This window comes from Mus pahari, chromosome 4, assembly GCF_900095145.1.
Source record: "Mus pahari chromosome 4, PAHARI_EIJ_v1.1, whole genome shotgun sequence".
NCBI lineage: Eukaryota > Metazoa > Chordata > Mammalia > Rodentia > Muridae > Mus > Mus pahari.
Window position 1 is genome coordinate 25,275,340 of NC_034593.1, and position 20,730 is coordinate 25,296,069.

At 43.9% G+C, this 20,730-nt stretch overlaps 1 protein-coding gene and 1 non-coding gene across 2 annotated transcripts; one reads left to right on the plus strand and one right to left on the minus strand.

Annotated features, from left to right (window-relative positions):
- Positions 1-16,887: 16,887 nt before the first annotated feature.
- Actrt3 (actin related protein T3) lies at positions 16,888-19,035 on the minus strand. The gene is made up of 2 exons (XM_021197113.1): positions 18,785-19,035; positions 16,888-17,958 (listed from the first exon to the last, which is right to left on the minus strand). The coding sequence occupies exons 1-2, from the start codon at positions 18,976-18,978 to the stop codon at positions 17,043-17,045; spliced, it is 1,110 nt and encodes a 369-aa protein (XP_021052772.1). The 5' UTR covers positions 18,979-19,035; the 3' UTR covers positions 16,888-17,042.
- A 1,284-nt stretch (positions 19,036-20,319) lies between these two features.
- Trnav-aac lies at positions 20,320-20,392 on the plus strand. Its single transcript has one exon. It is a non-coding gene; the product is annotated as a tRNA-Val (tRNA).
- Positions 20,393-20,730: the final 338 nt, after the last annotated feature.

Consider the following 20,730-nt stretch of genomic DNA (forward strand, 5'->3'; position numbering starts at 1 on the left):
TGTGTGTATGTGTGTGTGTGTGTGTGTGTGTGTGTGTGTGTGTGTGTGTGAGAGAGAGAGAGAGAGAGAGAGAGAGAGAGAGAGAGAGAGAGAGATGAAAATAGAAAAGAAAAAGGAAAAAGAAGAGACCATAAGAGAGAAAGGAGGAAGAGGGTGATGAGCCACACATGACATAAAAACAGAGAGGAGACGTAATGGTGGGGGCCGCAACAGAATGGGGCCAGGAAGGAGGGTGCTCTGAGGGCCAGGGATACATAAGAGCATAATTTAATAGTATGTATGCATGAGCTTTCCATAATAAAACCCATTGCTTTAAATGTGAGCTTAATAAAAAAGAAAACAAAAATTTTTTTAATTCCCTCATTTTCTACTTCTGACCACGCCCACAGTAGTGTTGTTCCTGGTAAAACATACAGCGTTAATTGCAGGCAAATGCTCAGCGGGTTTCATTTGTGCTAGTAGAATAAGGAATGACACCAGATAGTTCATTCTTTGCCGAAACAGTATTCGCTTATTCATTCATTCATTCATTCATTCATTCATTCAACAGTGTCTGAGCACAGCAATAGTTTGGATCTGGAATGGCCCCTATGTCACTACTTTAAGAAGCAGGGCCTAAGGAGAAGTGTTGGGTCAGTGAGGTGATTATAGGACCCTGGTTCCATCCTCTTTCTCCAGTAGTTGATACTGCTCTTGTCAAATGCTGCTGTGCTGCTGCGTCAGACTCCAGAACAGGAGGGACTGTAATCCCCCAAACTGCGAGCCAAGACAGACCCTTTCTTTTTATATGTTGGTAGTCTCTCAGGTGTTTCCTGTAGTAAGAGAGGGCTGACACAAACACCTTTTATGTTCTGGACTCCAGGAGTCTGCCCATTAGTTAAATGATTTGTTTATATATAGTCAGGGGGAACACAGGCTATGCGCAAATAATTTATTACAAACTAGGAAAACAAACCGGCCAAATGCCATAAGAGGAAGGAGAACTTGCTTTAAAATGATTCCAGAGAAGCTTCTAAGAGGTAGCCATGGAGACTTGAGAATGAAAAGGTGCCACAGTCTGCTAGAGCAACGAAAGCAGAGACATTCAGGGGAGAGAGAGCTTGGCGAGACCCGGGGGTGTGAAAGAAGGAGGGTGTTGTGTCTGGAAAACAACATGGGAAATGGATGGTTAACGTGAGGTTGGAGATACATGTGAGGACCAGTTTGAACAAGGCTGTGATGGGAATCCTCTACTGGACTCCAGGTTTCACAAAAAAAAAAAAAAAAAAAAAATACTGAAGGCTATGCAGAGGGGTATGGCTCAGTTTGCTTTTTAATAAAGTTATTCTGCCTGATTTGTGAAGAATCTACTGGTAGCAAGTTATGGTGCTTTAAATAAAACAGCCTCATAGGGAGTGGCACTATTAGGAGGTGTGCCTTGTTGGAGGAAGTGTGTCACTAGGGGGTGGGCTTTGGAATCTCCGAAGCTCAAACCTGGCCAGTGTGTCACGGTCTTCCTTCCTGCTGCTTGCCAATCTGGATGTAAAACCCTCCTCCAGCACCATGCCTTCCTGTGAGCTGCCATGCTTCCTGCCATGATGATAATGGACTAACCTTGTGTAACTTCTAAGCAAGCCCTAATTGAATGTTTGCCTTTATAAGAGTTACCATGGTCATGATGTCTCTTCATAGCAACAGAAACTCAAACGAAGCCATCAGTTGAAGACAAGAAGTGTGGAGACTAAAGAGGAGGCCTTTGTAGAAGACAGTGAACTAGAATCAGACTGAGTGGCTGTACAAATTTGAAACAGAACTAAAGGTGTGTCTTGTAAGAGAGGGAGGAGTAAAATGCTGAGTGTAACGCCCTGATTACTGGATAAAGAGCAGATGTATGGCCTTTACCGAAATGAGAAAAATGAGGAAGAACTAGGCTCAGGAGTTTAAATGGAGAACTTAACGGTTTAAACAGCACAGAACGGTGCCATACAATGTTTGTACAATCCTTCCCCCCAGGAAGATCTTTAGGGATGGATTTTCACCTTCCATGCCTCAACATTCAAACAATACAACAGACTGCAGTCAGTATGCAGAAGAGCTTATTAAGTGAATATCACCACTTTGTAAATACTTGATTTATTTCAGCCTGGAATAACATTACCGCTCTTGTGGCTGGGATGCGGCTAAGGGGCAGGATGTTCACCACACAGGTACAAGACTCTTCCCACCGCAGACACTGATAGGATGCTGGTTACCGTGCAAAGCTTTTAAAGCAGCTTTCCTTACTGAGGCAGACCAAGGCAACCGCAAAATTTGGTTGGCATTTGTCATTTAAGATGAGAATGGAATGTTTGTCTCTTTAGTTGTTGCTTCTTTAGTTTTCTGTAGTTATACTAAAAAATGGAGTTAAACGGTTTAATGTTTAAGTTATTGGGGTCTGCTTCTGACCTTCCTCCAGCAATTTTATTTCTCTGGGTTTCACTTTCTCTACTTGAAAAGGGAGGTCATGTTAGTTATCTGACCTCAGAAGGATGTCATAAAATGAAGCCAAGTTCTTTTTGTTATAACAATAACAAAAAACAACAGTTTTTGGTTTTTTTTTCTCAATGGAGAGGGGCCCAGAAAAACAATGATTATTAGCTGTGATGGAGAACAACAACTTCAAAGTACTTTTAAAAAAACTTTTGAGAAAGTCTTTTTAATTAATGTATATGGGTGTTTGGCCTGCATGTATGTCTGTGTACCATATGCATTCAGAGCCTCAGAAGGCCAGAGGAGAATGTTAGGCCCTGGGATTGGACTTGGGTTGCTATGAGCTGCCATGTGGGTGCTGGAAATTGAACCCAGGGTCACTGGAAGAGCAGCCAATACTCTTGGCTGCTGAGCTGTCTCTCCATCCTCTTCGAAACTCTTTTAGCTGCCCACAAAGTCTTTGAACACGAGAAGCTTTCCAACAGCATTCGAGTTAGGTGTTCTGATGTTTCTGGAAGGCTTTTTCATCTTCTTAGAGCTGTAAATAATCTTGGAAGGAATGTATTTTCCTTCTCTGACAGATATGTTTGTGCCCTAGAGAGGTGATTATTATCTGACACACAAGGTTAAGTTTAACTCCTTGGTGCTATTGTACATCAAATAGCTTTTAAATTTTGTCTTCCAAGGTTGAAAAGAAGCCACTTGATTCAGTTTAGCAAGCTACTTACATTAAAAGAAAACTATGTGAGCACAACTATTTTCAAATGATATATTTAAGTAGTGTTTTTCCATTTTAGCTACAATATACTCATTGAAAAAAATATCCCTATAAAAGGACAGTGTTTGGCCAGGGAAATGGCTCTGTAGGCAAAGGCATCTGCTACTACACCTGAAAACCCAAGTTTGAGCCCCAGGCTCCACACAGTGGAAAGGGAGAAGAGTTGCTCCAAGTCGACCTCTGAACGTCACAGACACACAAAACAAATCTATATTTTAAAAATGTAATACTTGAGTCCAGTGGCGGTAGCACACGCCTTTAATTCCAGCACTCGGGAGGCAGAAGCAAGCAAATCTCCGAAAGTTCAAGGCCAGCCTGATCTACAGAGCAAGTTCCAGGACAGCCAGGGCTACATGGAGGAATGCTGTCTCAAAAATAAACAAAAAAAATTTTTTTTAAACTTCAGTATATTTCTTAATTGCTACATCTTCTTTCCTTTAAACTGCTTTTAGTAACTGTAATTATGCCTTTTGGATGTAGGTGTGTTGTATATGTGTGTGCTTACTCCTCTGTAAATGCATGTATGCGCATTCATGTAGAGGCCAGATATCTTCTTCAATTGCTCTCTTTTTTTTTTTTTTTTTTTTTTTTTGAGACATCTTTCACTAAAATTAACTGATTTAGCTATACTGGCTGACCAGAAAACCCAGGGATCACCTTTGTCTTCCCAGCCCTGGGATTACAGTGCATACCACTATGTTCTTCTCTTACAGGGGTTCTGGGAATTTAACTCAGGGTCTCATGCTTGTACAACACACCCATTTCCTCTATAGTTATGCCTTTTAATACTTCTGATATAGCCTAATAGGAATATACTCATATCATCAGTATAGTTGATGTATATAATTATATATCATCTACATATATATCAATATATATTGATGTCACATATATATCACTATATATCATCTATATATGTTTATGTATATATCAACATAATTAGCCTTCAAGACAAAATAGGCTAGTCAAATATCTAAAGCAACAATTTTATTGATATTCATCAAGTTCATGATTCATATAAAAAAGTTCACAAATTGCCATGACTTCTGCCTTTCTCCACATATCCATTACCCACACACAACATAAAACAAAAACACTTCCTTGTAGAGTAGCTACAACACTGCTGAAAACCCTTAATTGTGACGTATAGAATACGTGACCCCCTCCCCCTGCATACCATTATTGCTGTATTCTACTCATGCAGTCTCTGCTTCACCCTTCAAGGGAGGTCTGGGCTATGCATTGAACACCTGTGTAATCCAGAGTAGAGTCACTCACCCACGGACCACAGTGATGCCCTTATGACCACTTCTCCTAGTCCCCATCATACCAAAGAAGAAACAACACTTGGACACTTTCCCAGAAAAGAACAGGTATGGAGAAATGGCCTCATCTTCACGACATGATGGGAGCCGTCCCTTCACAGCTCTAGACAGAGCTGACTCAATGAACACTGAACAACAGACCTGTCTTTCAGGAAGAACCACTGAACATATGCCCTACGTCCTGTATGTGGGCAAGGAGTGCTGCTATTTTCAAAACATCTGTGCTGAGTAATAGCACCGGAGGCCTACCAAAAAAATACCAAGAACCATAGCTTCCTCTCAAATACTTTTATACGGGGCTTGGTAGTGTCCCTCCTGCCTATGGGAAGCATTCATGACTGCATTTGCCAAGACCAGAGGTCATGAGTTTGTAAATTGTTGTGGGTCAGACTTTCTCTCAAAGGGTTTTCATTTTTTAGACATGTATTTGTTTAATGTGTATGGGTGTTTTGACTGCGTGTATGTCTGTGCACCATCTCTATGTCTAGTGCTGGAAGGTCAAAAGAAGGAGAAATGGAGCTAAAGTCAGTTTCAACGCACTGTGTGAGTGCTGAGACCCCATCCCAGATCCTCTGCAAGACCAGACTGCCTCTCAGTGGGTTGGGTTTTTTTTTCTTGTTGTTGTTGTTTTCGGTTTTGCTTTGGTTTTTGTTTTGTTTTTGATGGTCCAACTGCAGCAACATTAGACACCAACAATGGGAGGCAGTCTGAATTTCACCGACTGTGGGAAAACTCTTTAGTAAGACCTCCCTTGTTTCAGACACCATCCTCGGGATTGTCTTGAGCACCCTCACTTCTGACCCTCACATTCAGAAGTTTCTACGACCTCCTTATTATCTGTGGCCATTGTCTGGACTGGGTGTTACCAGGTACTTGACCTCTTCTTGAAAGTGACGCACCTGAAGCAAGTTGTTAGAGCCAAGTGTCTGGTTGCTTTGTTTTGGAGAGGGGTGTTCGTAGCTCCATGCAGCTGGAGGGTCCTGAGCTGCTACATTCTCTTCACAAACTCCCTGCCTCTCCCTCCGGCTTGACAATTCATTCTAACTCACAGAGTTAAGAAAAGTGCTATACTTAGAAGTGCAGCGTTTGCTTTGACTAGTCTCTATGTATGTGTGCGTGCGCGCACGTGTGTGTATGTGTGTGTGTGTGTGTGTGTGTGTGTGTGTGTGTGTGTTTAGCCATGGCACGCAGATGAGGATGAGAGAACAAGTTTCTGAAGTACCATATGACTCAGGTCATCGGCTCGGCAGCAGGTCCTCACTGAGTCATCTCACTGGAGCAGCAGCAATCACAGCTCCACTAGAACAGAAAGATTCATACCAGCACCAGACACATAGAGTTGGGTAAGAAGATAGCGCCTCTATTCCTATCTTTCAAGGACACAGAGTTTGCCAAACAGCGAAGTTCACCCAAGCGTCAGGGTGTCCAGTTTTCATTGGCAGCTCATTATGGGCACAGTTGGTCAAATCACTGACCCTCCTCCCCTCCAGAAAGGCTGAGTTGATTCATAGGCTAGAAAGCACCAGCCACATGGCTGAGCTTTAAGGCTGGTCTCCATTATGAGGCGTTTCGTTAGCATAGGCCATTGGGTGTATTTCAAAGGTCCAGCATGAGGAAGACATTCCTGACACTCCAGCAGTTCAAAGGGTGCAAGCTCCTCTGGGCTTCAGGAACTAAGAGCAGCTAGTCTATTATTTATTGAGTATATTTTATGTCAAAGGCTATACTAAAACTTTTAGATCTTTGGTGCTAACACAAAGGTCTAAATTGTTGGGCCTGGGGGAGTACCTCAGTAGTAGAGCATGCCAATTCCCTGCACCACCCAAAATCCACACAAAAAAACAAACCCTTAAATTCTGATCTTTCTTTTCAACTCTGGCAATTTTGGTGTCTAATCACAGGAGGCCACGATCCTCTTAAAACACTCTATTTTGCTAGGCAAGGTGGTCCCTGCATTTAATCCCAACCCAGAGGCTGAGGCAGGTAGATCTCCCTTAGTTTAACAAAGCCAGCCTGGGCCAAATGTCAAGTTCCAGCCAGGGAAAAATAGTGAGATCCTATATAAGTTACACTTAAAAAACAAAACCAGTCCTATCTTCACAGTCTCATCTTCTGCATCCACTCCTCTGGCTCCTCCAGAAACAACCGCAGATGTTAATACTTGAAAACCTTAGCCTAAATCCTGTGTAATTTTGCTGGTTTTGTTTCTGTTAAACAGTGGTATCTCAAGAGAAGTAAAAGGAAGCCGGGCCTGGTGGCGCAGGCCTTTAATCCCAGCACTCGGGAGGCAGAGGCAGGCGGATTTCTGAGTTCGAGGCCAGCCTGGTCTACCAAGTGAGTTCCAGGACAGCCAGGGCTATACAGAGAAACCCTGTCTCGAAAAACCAAAAAAAAAAAAAAAAAAAAAGAGAGAGAGAAGTAAAAGGAAAGAATGACCATTGGCTTTGTCATTATTACCTCAGTTCAGAACTCCTGGGGATGGGGAGAAGGGGATATGAATGAGTACTTACTGCTCAAACATGAGAATATAAGTTCAAATCCCCAACAACCACTTAAAAGCCTGGAGTGACCATAGCTATAGGCCTGGGGAGTGCACACAGAGAGTTCCTCCTGCTTGTGGGCTGCCAGACCAGCTCCAGGTTCAGTGAGAGAGTCTATCTCAAAGAAGTAAGACAGCTGACTTCTTCCCCTGGCCTCTGCAGGCAGGCATGCAAGGGCACACGCACACACACACACACACACACACACACACACAATTACTTCTGTTTGTTGCATGTTATGTTGCATGCTTATAAATTCCAGCTTCTGGGAAGCTTAGGCAAAGGGATTCTAAAAAATAATTCTTTGTTGGGGTGAGTATAAGTATATTGATTCTCCTGTGACATCTAATACCTTAAGTCTTGATTAGAGCAAATGTGAAATTTGGGTCATTTGGGGTTTTTTGTTTGTTTTTTGGAAATAATCTATTGTAGCTATTCTAGTTGCTGATGAGAGACTGGAGAAGCTGGGCCTACAAATGAGATAGACTAAAGTCTCATGCAATAGCCAACTTTATTCAGAGCATCAGACCGTTTATACTCTGAGGGTTAAGGAGAGTCAGCAGAAGAAGGTGTTCAAGCACAAGGGCAAACCACACTTGGCAAAACCATGTTTTTCCATAGAAGCATAGAAGCAAATAATAGCCGGTTGTAATGAACAAACTGAAGTAAACTCACTCCCATCCACCATAACTGGGAGGGGCTCAAAAATGCTTTCCAAGAACAGCTCTGTGTTTTGAAGAAATTGATCAAAAGACTCTTGACTTGGTTTGTTTGTTTGTTGTATTTTTCTCACAAGCACTCAGAATTCCCCTTACATGACTCCCATCTTGGATTGGGTTCTGACAGTCTATGAGACCCAGGCTGACCTCGACCCCTTGACTCTCCTGCATCAACATTTCCAGAGCTAGAGTTACAAGTGCGCAGCACCACACCCAGTTTAGTTTAGAATGTCTGCAAGTCCAGATCTGATTGATAGTACCTTTCACCCACATAGACCTTTGCTCTCCATACTGTGATCAAATAACTGAAAGAAAGCCACCTAAAGAACAGAAGATGTTTCAGAGGATACAATTCATCCTGCCAGGTGGTCATGGCAACCCAGTCACACATGGACAGACCAGAAAACAGAAAGGCTAATGCTGTACTCTTCTGGCTTTCTCATGGGTAGCCCAATCTGGCCTTGTCTCAGTTAGTCAGTCCTGCCTCAAAATTTCTATGTAACAGAATGGGTTTGAACTTCAGAGTCTCCTGCCTCTGACTCCCAGATGCTATGATTACAGACATGCACCACCACACAGGTTATGCACTAAATCCAGCCATTTTTTTTTTTTTACTTAACTTCAAATAATAAGAGATGTAAAGAAATAACGCCCGCGAAGAAAAGTGTGGGGGGTTTTGTTTTGTTATATAATGTGCATTTTAAGAAATATCAAGAAACATGAATTTTGCTATATAGTACATCCCACAACTCAACATAATAAACAGAGAGCTGGTCTAGAATTTGAAAGGCAAGTTTACTGGAGAGAAGGAAGTGGAGGAGGAAGAAGAGGTGGGGAATACAAAGTTTAGACCCAGTCCTTTAATAACTGCCTTTACAAACTGGTTTTAGATGATTAGACATGGGAGTTAAGGGCCAGATAGCAAAGTCATGGTTCTGAGTTCATTGTTAGGTTGTTTTCAAGATGTTTTAATTATAAGTAGCTGAGGGTAGTTAAAGGACAACAGTCCAGATTACTGTACATAGATAGATAGTTTCCAAAAACATGAGAAATCCACAGAATGTGACGTTTAATGTTAATTATTTGTTGTTGAGACATGTCTGCTCCTGACAGCTCTCCATTCATGAGTTCAAAGAAGAAACTGAGCATCTTACCTCCAGGTGAGGTTGTACATTGTGGAACGGTATCCACTGAACAAAACTTGCCTGTTCATCTACAGACAAATTACGATCCAGGAAAAGGACACACTATGCAAAATAGTTGACTGGTTATCTCTGCCAAGACGGGGTAGTCAATCCTTCATAATTCTGCATTATAAAGGTCTGCCAGGTGATCCTGGGTCAAACAGCCACAGTGTGATGCTCCAACATGTTGAAAGCAGGGGACTGTATAGGTAGGCAGCTGTCTCTACAGTTCGTTTCAGTTCTGGAAGCTATGTTAGGCATCCTATATTTTCAGGTAACTTTTATTTCACTCTTGGAATTCTGGTGGAATTGAAGACTAACCATCGTCTCTTAGCCAATCCAGGCTATTTAGCATTGAGAGAATATATATATTTGAGAAGATGGTTTTCAGATAATATACAAGCTAAACCAGGACATAACAGGTACAGAACTATAAGCTTTTTCAAAGTTAGATGGCAGAATGCTTTATTTAATTCACAAAATGATAGACTGGGTGTTAGGTATATCTTATACTTTATAAATTACAGAATGGTAATAGTTGTGCTCAGTTTATATCTGAGAGAAAAGATCCTTTTAATTGGACAAAAGGGGGATATACATGGCCATCTATAAGCAGGTGAGGACAGGTGAAAGATAAGACTAGAGCCTGTGACTGGGCAGTGGAAAAGAAAGATGGACTGAGAGTTTTAGAAGGACAGAAACAGAGATGGACTTGGGGGAGAGGGAGGGAGAGGGAGAGGAGAACAGAAAGGAGGAGACAAGATAGAACTTATAAGAGAGGAAGATAAACCTGACTCGTGTGGCTTAAAAGAGTCACAGGTAGCTATGGACATCATGGAAGAGCAATAGAGTGGTATAGGGCAATTTGCCCCGTCTAGGAGTGCAGCTTGTGTTTTTATCAATTGAGTTTTGAGTTCTTTGTGTGGGCATTTTGGGGGTTGAGAATTTACTGATATAAATCTGACCGGTAAATTACAAGCCTCTGGAGTTCTTTATACAGGGCTCAGGGTTTAGAGCATGTTGTGGCAGACTAGCCACAGAGGACGGATGACTGAGAAGGCGAGTGTGTGCCCCCAGCTAACTGCCGGGAAACTGGGCAGACTGCCACATGGGGATAGCCATGGGGGCTGGGAGACTGCTGCTGGTGGGAGAGTCACCGGTGATAGCATGGATTGTTATTTAATAATTACACGCTACAGAGGAGGAGGAGGGGGATGGGGAGAAGACAAAGAGGACAACAATTCATTGAAATTCCTCCAAGTAGCCTTTTACATTCCAGAGCAATAGTAACATTTGAGCATAATTATCATCTACAATAGAGCAATAGGTGATGTGATGGCTATTCTTAGTTGTCAACCTGATCATACAAGGAATTAACTAAAACATCTGTAAGGGATTCTTTCTTAATTAAATAAGTTGAACTTGAAAGACCCACTTTTAATCTAGGTCTTTTGAGGTGGGAAAATCCATCTTTAACCTAGGCCACACCTTCTCCTGGCAGCCGTTATAAAGGACATGGAAGGAAGCTTGATCTCTTTCCTGGCTTCCTCTCCTTGGCAAATCCGTTCCTTCATTGGCATTGGAGCCTTCTTCACGATTCCAGCTTATACTGAAGACCAGCTGAGACACCCAGCCTCATGGGCTGAACAACTACTGGTTATTGGGCTATTGGGCCTTCTTTTGGTATACAAGCATTGTTGGACCACAGCGTGTAAGCCATTCTAATATACCCCTTTCCAGATGGATAGATGAAGAGAGAGAGAGAGAGAGAGAGAGAGAGAGAGAGAGAGAGAGAGAGAGAGAGACTCAATCTATCAGTTCTAGTTTTCTAGAGAACTCTCACGAATATAGGTAACATTTGTCATAATTATCATCTATAAGCAGTTTTCATATATATTGTTGGATGAATTCAATAGCCCTTTCTTACTCCAATATTATGTAGTAATCTTACCAAAATATTTGTAATTTTTCTTTGTAGTGCTTGTAAGACATTAATTAAAGTGAAGTTCTCAAACCTAGGAACTAGACTACAGTGGGCTTCTCTTAAAATTTAAGTTTTTGCCCATGGTGGCCCATCCCTATAACCCTGTCCTCTAAAGGCCACACCAAGATCACAAGACAAAATAAGCATAGATACGTACTAAAACTATCTCAAACAACAACTTAAAAGGTTTGAACTTTTTCTTCCTTCAACGAAAGGAAGGAAGCCCTTCATAGTGTATGACTATCAAGGACCAAAACTAGAAGGAATTTTCTAAATGTGGAGCCTCTAAATGACCACTAGATGGAGCAAGAAGAAAAGGCGTTTCTATCTGCAGTCCAGGAACTAGGCCAAGGTTTGGGGCTAATCTTAAAAGGACTTAATGGGAGACAGGCAGGATGATGAGGAGCTCATGGCTAGCCTCAGGACTGGGAATGTTTGCTTAGCAAGCACTAAGCCCAGCTCATCACGAACTGGACATGTACTGTGCACCTTTTAATATCAGCACTCAGGAAGCTGAGACTAAAGATCAAAGTTCAAGGCCATTCCCCCCTGATCAGCAAGTATGAGGCCAGTCTGAACTACAAGAGGCTCTCGGAAGTGCAGCCAATTGCAATCCTGTTTGAGCTATAAACACAGTGAGTTCTAGGCAAGCCTTGACTACAGTCTGAGACCTTGTGTTTAAAAAGTTGGGGTTTTTTTGTTTTGTTTTGTTTTTTTAAAAAAGGAGGAGGTGCAGAAAGAGTTGTTACACCAGCAACATGTTCCAGTGACTGGCCAAGCTGGTACTAGAGCTTCATTCCTCCGGTATCCACAGCTCTTCTCCATAAATGCTGGCAAATTCTCAGTCCATTACACGGAGTCAGAATTTTAAAGCCTAAAAAGTAATTTGCATTTTTTTGTACGCGTATTGCATTGGGTGTGTATGGGTGTATGTTTGTAATGCATGGGTGTGTATGGGTGTATGTGTGGAGTGCAGGTGTCTGATCTTACCTATTGTTGGCATCAGGACCTCCCAAACCTATGACATCACATAGGGGACAGTGCGACCTACAGACCTGTTACCAAGACAACAGCTACCATATTCCCAGAATCCACTTGGCTTACCTCCCACCTTTACCTGCGTTGTGTCATTTTCCATATAAGTGAGGAGAACGCCCCTCCCCCTCTCTTTTTTCCCCCTTCTCTTTCTACAGCCACCTTCCCTCTCTCTCCTAATAAACGTCTCACACGTGGAACTGTTTGGCCCAGTGTGCTGTGTTCAGACGCAAGCCGCTATTTTAACATCACCGACTACCTTAGTGCAGAGTCTCTGGATCCTCGCTGCTTATGTCAGACTGCCTGGTCTGCAGGCTTTCATTTGCCACACAGCACTATGCTGGGCTCACGGGTTTACACTACCATGTCCAGCCACATGTGGGTTCTGGGGACTGGAACTCAGGTCCTCAAACTTAAACAGCAAGTTTTTTTTTTTTTTTTAAACCCACTGAACCATCTCCTCAGTTCCAGATTGTACAGACACACACACACACACACACACACACACACACACATGCCTACGTCTGTGTATGTTGTTCCCCCCATCCCCCACCCCCACACACATACCTTTTTTTGGCTGGGTACTAAACTCAGAACCCTTAGCATTCTAGGCAAGCTGTCTACTTGAGCTACAGCCCAACTCATTTCCCCTGGTCTTTTAATAACAGTAATACTAAATACTAAAAAATGTTAGCTGCAAGGGGCCTGTTTCAGGTGACTGAGTTGCTATATGCATATAGCTCACAGAAGTACTGGACATATGCCTCGTCTCATCTCTTCCATGTTTTATTCACAGGCGCTGGCTAGCACCTCAGAGAAGTATTGAGGAAGTCAAGGCACTGCATTGGCATGAGACATTCCCAGACATGGAACCACTCCTGAGGAATTGGTGGGCTACCAAGGACTCTTCTTTCCATGGGCTCATCTCCTCCTTCTCCTCCTCTTCCTCCTCCTCCTTCTTGTCGTTTTTTTGTTTGTTTGTTTGTTTGGTTGGTTGGTTTTGATTTTCGACACAGTATAGTCTTAGCTGTCCTTTACAGATATCCACTTGCCTGCCTCCCAAACACTGGGATTAAAGTCGTCTGCCACCCCTCCACCCCTCACCCCACTACACACACACACACACACACACACACACACACACACACACACCACCGCCGCACAGATCTTTTCTTCTTTCTCTGTCTTATGATATATAGTTTCCTGGTGTCGCCTTTGTTGTCCTGGAACTCGCTCTGTAGACCAGGATGGCCTAGGAATCAAGAGATCCACCCACCTCTGCCTCCAGAGTGTCTATCTCATTTTCTTTTCTGAAAAGAGATCAGACTCAGTGTGTGAAGCAAAGGTAGGTAGGGGAAGATACGGGTATCTCTCTAAACTTCTTTCTCAGTTTCCATTTAATGTTTTGCACCCAAAGACAAAGAAAAGTAACGTTCTCATTAACAAAACTACTATATTTTCTAATTGTTTACAAAATATTCAACGACCTCATACACAAAAGAAAAAAAAAATCTCCCATAGAATGAGAATACCAGTTGGTAGAGAGTTTAGGAAGCTCTAGGTTCAGGTCCCCGCACTACACAAGCCCAATATGAAGGTCCACACCTGTACCCCCATCTTCCCATCCCTAAGGGCCTAGTTCAGGCAGAGCCAGCGAAACTCTTGCAAAACCAGCAGGGCAGAAACATGAACAGAATAGAATAGAATAGAATAGAATAGAATAGAATAGAATAGAATAGAATAGAATAGAGTAGAATAGGTGGGGCGTGAAGGCTAAAAAACACCCTTTGGCTGGCGACCCTAATTCAACCCCTGTTCATTTGGGAGCACCGTGCTTAGCCCCATTCCTCTTCCTCGGGGTCGCAGGTTCTTGTGGCCCGCCGTGCAGCTGGCCTTTTCCCCAGCGGGAGTCGGGGTTGAGAGAGCCGAGGTCCGGGTGCACATCCCGCAGCTCAGTGGAGCCACCGAATGCGGGGACCAGTTCTATTCCTGTCCTCGTGGCGCTCGCCGGCCCGGCCTGGCCCCAACCCCAGGCGACCCGCGGCTGACAAAGCCGAGCTCTTCCTGGTGGCAGAGGAGTCCTAAGACCCCAGGCGGGGTGGCCGGGCGCTGCGGGGCTCCGGGTGAACCTGGAGCGCCTGCACTGACGTTTTTTTGAGGCTTCGGACAGGACCGCAAGGTGACCCGCTGCACGTCTGGACTTTCCTGGGACACTGGAAGTCAGTGAGAAAAACAGCGGGCGGGGGACAAAAGAACAGAATCCACAGCTAAAGCAAAGCAGGGTTAGACACAGGCCACACTGCCCGTGGCCCAAAACACCCCACAGCGCGCGCTGATTGGCCTAGTCCAGCACTCGCGTAAGTGCTCCCTCTTCCTCACTTCTCCCTTTTCCTCACTCCTCCTAGACCATCACTTGCATAAATAAATAAATAAATAAATAAATAAATAAATAAATAAATAAATTTGTTTCTTGCTGTTAGCACTGTGACACACCTCTGAGACTTGGCTTCTGAAATACATTAGAGTGAAAACGAGGGACACTTTCAATTCCCCCAACCCGTATTCTTTCTTCATTTAAAAAATACATAAATTCTCCCTTTGCCCCAGTCCACTCCCACCGGGGAAGTGGCGCAAATCTTTAATCCCATCTCTTGTGAGTTTACCATGGCCAACCTGGCCTATGTATTGAGTTCCAGAAAGAAAAAAAAAAAAAGAATTTCAAGGGTAGCTGATACAAGCCTATAATCCCAGCCTGTAGGAGGCTGAGGCAGGAGGTCAGCAGTTCAAGGTCACCACAATTTTTTTTTAAAATATCTTCCTTTTGGCTGTTTTGTTTTCAGGCCAAATTCCGTGCCTGTTGTACCTGCCCATCCTTTTCACATCTCAGTTCTTTTCCCCTGCAGTTCTCTACAGGGTAGGAGGGCTTCTGATCAATTTGGTGTCTACACATCTACTGGCAGAGGACCAACGAAGGCATGGAAGGGGAAAGAGATGGAAAACAAAAACAGGCTACCCCTTCCAAGAGCACCACTACTAATGGAGAAAGACAAACCAAAAGATACTACTGCACAAACTGACCCAGTGACTCATAGATGTAGGATCCAAAGCCAACGTGGAGTCTAGACGACACTTGTGAAAACTGTCCCGGAAGACAAAAACAGGGACTGGGTAGACACTGTGAAACCATGCAGTACCTGCGTGGTAGACGTAGGAACAGATTCCTACTAATAAGTAAACAAACAAACAAACAAACAAACAAGGGTTAATAACGAGCAAATGAGGGACCCCTGCATAAGCCAAGTGGTCAGCCATAGCCCAATATAATGCTCTGGCTAGCACAAAGATATCATCTGGACACTGTAGAGAATGTGTCATTTCAACTAGATGACATACTACTGTCTTTCTCAAGGGGCACTAGAACCCAGATTGGGGCCAGCAATGGAATGGAGAAAGGACAGAAGCACAGACAATCAGAAAAGCGGGGCCAATAGAGATGTGTTCACCCTGATGGAATGGCACCTATTAGCAGCATGTTCTCTGTAACTGCCCGCCTCCGGAAATTCTTTCATTTTTGAAAACAAACCCCAATATCTTGTTGTACTTTCATGTGCCTTTAAATACGTTTATACCAACGGAACTTCCCAATGACCTAGAGCAGTCCCCCCTTATCAATGAGGAACTGTAACTTCCACAGCTTGCTTAAATCAGAAAACTGGTACATGGTTTTCCCTAAATGTAGGGTGGGGTGTCAAAATAATCTGCAGTTTATCAAGCCCGAAGCTTGAACCAAATGTACCCAAAGACTACAGAAAAATGCATGCATAGTCCTCTGGGCCAAACAAGGTCACAGCAGGGTCAGGAAGGTACAGAAGGAAGAACTCACAGAAGGAGGGCAAAAGATACTGTTGTTGGGGACCAGGAATTACCACACAAGCACCAGTCTCACTCAGTCAGACAGGCGTAGCTTATTGAGCATACACCCCAGGACTGATAAACCAGGGCCACAGTCCAGATTCAGGAACCTGAGGTAAGATCCTATAGGGTTTTAAAGCCCCAGATTCACAAATATCTGTGCCAAGTTATTTTGCCAATCAGGATTTAGGGATAGGGGATTTCCTCAGGAACATGCCTTTGTTGTACACTTATCCTGCTTGCATTGGTTGGGGTATTCAACTGTGGCAAGGGAGTTCCCCTGTCGAACATTCATGTCCTAACTTGCCAACCAGGATGTCCCTTACACACTTATATGTCTCTTTCTGCCAGGTAGGATGTCATTCCCAGAGAGGACTTGAGAACTTGAACTTTACTAGACCCCTACTCAAGATGGAAGTCTTACTCCAAATAGTTTCCTCTATTGGTACAGCTGTCTCTCTTATGTCAGGGTGCATCCCAGGGGCAGTTTATGCCATGAAAGCTAATACACAGGGGCAGGAAGTGCTGTTGGCTGGTTGGTCTGGCGCCAAGCTTCTTGTGGGTAACTATACAAAATAGCTCTATTGGTTTCCAAGGGTATAGAACATAGCTCAGGAAGTCTCTATGTCTAGAAATGAGCTCAAGTTAGACTATAGAAGGACTTCCAGTCGTTGGATAACAGTTAGCATTCTTCAGGAACTTGGGAAATGGGTTTTTTTGTCCCCAGAAGGCTACTCGTCCTCCTTGTTGTAGAAAGTGAGGGCATGCCAGGGTCTGGTGGCGTATCCCTTTAGTCCCAGCACTCCACTCGGGAGGCAGAGGCAGGTGGATTTCTGAGTTCGAGGCCAGCCTGGTCTACAAAGTGAGTTCCAGGACAGCCAGGGCTGAGAAGGAGAAGGAGAAGGAGAAGGAGAAGGAGAAGGAGAAGGAGAAGGAGAAGGAGAAGGAGAAGGAGAAGGACATCTAGGCTCAATTCTCAGAACTACCAAACACATTTTTAAAAAGAAAGTGGCCCATCACAATAACAGAAATGCTTTTCACCCTCCCCAAATAAGAATACCCAAAGCATTTTGTTATGTACACTCAAAGCATTCTTATTTGTCCTTCTATCTGCATTTCAAAAGCATCTCTGGTGTACAATGTTGGGTCCAACTTCTTCGAATTCTGCAGCCGTGATCCACATGTCTTGGAAGGCAGACAAGGATGCAAGAATAGACCCTCCCATCCACACTGATATTTTCCTTTCTGGGGGAGCTATAACCTGCACAGCGGTATTGGTGGGTGCCATCTTTGCTACATCCTTAATGAGTCGCTTATCTAAACCAGGAAAAGACGTCGATCCTCCCGAAAGGATGATATTGGAGAAGAAGGAGTTCCTGAGATCAGTATCACATTTCATTATGCTGCCGAAGCACATCTTGTCGATGCCCAGAGCATCAACATTCACAAGATGTGGAGAGAAGAGGGCCTCTGGGCAACGAAATACCTGCTTATGGAGTTTGACAGTCTTCCCATCAGGCAGGGTGTATATTTTCTCTAGGTTAGAGTCCTTGGTCATTTCATCTTCATAGTTCATCGCCACATAACAAGCATTCTCTTTAATGTCTGTGACAATCTCCCTGTCTCTGGTTCTAAGCAGCATGATACCATCATCCTTCAACAACATCATGAGGTAGTTGGTGAGGTCAGATCCTGCCACATTTAGCTGTTTTACACCATGAGATAGGCAGTAACCCTCAAAGATGGGCACGCACTGAGTAATTCCAGCACCTGAGTTCAGCACCAGGCCGGTAGTAAAGCCAGCAGCAAAGAGAGCCAACACCGCCTGGGCAGACATGTAGAAGGCAGGGACTCCCAGATTTTCAAAAAACACTTCGGAGATGTGTTGCCGGTCTGCCAGTGGGTTCAGTGCAGGTTCTGTAACCAAGACTGGGCCATCACTGGCGTTCAGGTTCAGGTTATAGTCATAGATATGCTTCCACATGATCTCCATGTCCCCCCAGGAGGAAATGAGACCCCGTTCCACTGGATAGCTGGAGGGAGAACAATAAAATATATAAGTCTTGTGCTTTTATGGTTGTTGTTAATGGTGGCTTTTAGATTTGGCTTAAAATTATTATTATTATTATTATTTGATAGTTCTTGTTTTGAGACAGAGTCTCACTATGTTGTTCTAGCTTAAAACCCATGACACTTGCCTCCAGTACTCAGGAGGGAGAGACAGGCAGATCTCTGATTTCAGACCAGTCCAGTCAACAGAACGAGTTCTAGGATAGCCAGGGTTACACAGAGAAACCCTGCATCAAATAGACAGACAGACAGACAGACAGACAGATAAAACAAACTCAGTATGCAAACCAAGATGGCCTGGAACTCACAGACTCCCCTGTCTTTGCCCGATTGAAGGTGAAGGCTACCATTCTTATACAGAAGCAGTTAAAACTCTACCTTTGTTCCTTTGCATCCAAGGGGAGTATTTATCATTATTGTTTTCTGTCAGTGACAAAGTAACTTCCAGTAAACAGCACAGCTACTTTTCTCTGCATTCATTTTGCTTGGCTATTTTTCTCCTCCTTGGAGACTGTGACTTCAAAAAGTTGGAAACTTCCCACATTCTGATATAATTGTAAATAGTTCAAGAGACCACACCGCATGACAGTCACACCTCAAGTCACATTCTTAAGCAGGCATGGCTAGCATGAATGGCCACTGTATGCTTGAGTGTACTTGTGTACAGAAACAAAAGACTTTTGTAAGGAGTGGCCTTGGGGTTCCTTTCCTAGTCCTTTGAGGTGGCTTTAGTTCTGGGCTCTCCGCCCACTTCCACACAAACCCCCAGACTGCAGCATCCCGCGGTACCTGATGGACAGGAAGCTCCTGCGCTCCTGCGCTTGATCACCCACACACAGCTCCTGCCTGCTGTCCACCGCATGGCCCTTGGACCGGCCCAGAATATTCGGGTAGACAAACTGGGGCTCCCGGGTCCCAGCCAGGCCCGCCTTGATCATTCCCGAGCCATTGTCGATCACCACTGGTGGCTGGTAGCCGCTCATGCCGCCGGTGCTGCTGCATCTGCGCTTCCCGACCGCTCTTCCCAGGCTGTGCGGTGACAGGTGCCGGTAATGTCGCGTCACAGAGGATCCCACCATCTGCTGGCCCTCAGACATGAGGTGCCTCCTGCGACCGCTTTCCATGGGTTGAGCATCACCGCTGCTCCTGGAAGCTCTCAGCATTAATACCAGAAAACTGGACTACCCTTGCAAAAAATAGAAATCTAACAATTTACAAGAGCCTTTCTCAAACACTCTGAATGGCTATTTAAAAAAAAAAAATTCTCTTAAGTCCTTGCACTCTGGTTAACAGTAGTGTTCCAGGGCCGGTGGGAAGCTGGAGGAAGACCCTTAACACCCGGGAGCGGCCTTGCCTGGCTTTTGTAAGGATCAACTTCAGGGAGTGCTGGGGTATGAAACGAGTTTATGTTCTGTATAGTAAAGTAAACAACGTTACATCTTTCCTATCCTTTCTAAAAATGTACACAAAAAGGCAAAACCTTTTGGGTTTTTGTAAGAGGGTGCATTTTAGCACAGGCTGGCCTCGAACTCAGTGGAATTCCCTTCTTCAGGCTCTGAGTTCTGAGTTCTAGGATGCTTGGCTCCCCTCCTTCCCCCTTGTCCTCCTCCCCTCCCCCCCCCTCTCATTACCCCCCCCCTTATTTCAACCTTTCTTCATCTTCTGGATTATATCTCTAGGTCCTCTGAAGCTAATTTTCATTTCTTGGGGTTGATATTTTAGGAATAAGAACATGCCTGCCATTTGGTAAGAATATAAATGCCTTAGATCATTATGAAGTTCAGTTCAGAAAAAAGAAAGTACACTGCGCAGCAAAAACTGAGCGTCTTGGTGTCTGGTTTCGCGCATCCTTTAGGGGCTTTAAAACAGCACACAAATAGAAGCTTTGGTAGGTATTTCGAAGCAGGATTGGGGAAAAAGGTAATTTACACGTGCTTCCACCAAAACAGTCCGGAGCACTATTCTGCGCCAATTCACAGGCCCTGGCTACAGCGCGCCGCTGCTTCCCAGCCGGAGCAAAGCACAACCTGCCCAAAATGAGGAAAAAATGAAATTCGGTCAGGAACTAAGTAGTGTGCCTGCTGGTCTCTAGTGGTGTACCTGCCGGGCTTAGCAAAACAAAAAGAAAAAAAAGAAGGAAAGAAGAAAGAAAAATTGCAAACAAGTTCAAACTTTTGATATAGTTTCAGCTTGTTAGGTTAACTGTGCTTTGTTAATATTTTTTCTCTCTCCTCATTGAAAAATACATAAACCTTAAAACAGGTGCGAAGCGTATATGAGGACATCACATAAGAAGAACCATTTCACCACCACAGCACAGCTAAGTTTCCGTAGTGTAGTGGTTATCACGTTCGCCTAACACGCGAAAGGTCCCCGGTTCGAAACCGGGCGGAAACATGCCTTTTAAAACGGTAACCTGCCCTAAAGAAACGACCTTGGCTCAGCTTTTTGATAACAAACGCCCCAACACACAGACAAGAACAGCAATGAAAAAGGCTGAAGAAGTAGCTACTGATCCTCGAAGGCTTGCCTTGCATTCTCCCTGCCTCTGAAGCATGTCTGTATTCAGTTTTCTCCCCTCGAGATTCCATTTTCCCCTCCATGTCAGGCTAAATTTTGTTCTTAATTTATATGTCAAGTTCACTAAATATCTCAGAATTAACACATTATCGAAAGGGTTTGACAAAAAGATGAAATCAAAAAGAAATTTATACTCAGACATATAAAAAAGTAGC

Bases quoted from the DNA above. Each gene is read 5' to 3' on its own strand.
- Actrt3 (XM_021197113.1), bottom strand. From the start codon at position 18,978: ATGAGCGGCTACCAGCCACCAGTGGTGATCGACAATGGCTCGGGAATG. The intron at 17,959-18,784 runs GTACCGCGGGAT...TTCTCCCTCCAG, and splicing joins AGGAGCTTCCTGTCCATCAG to CTATCCAGTGGAACGGGGTC.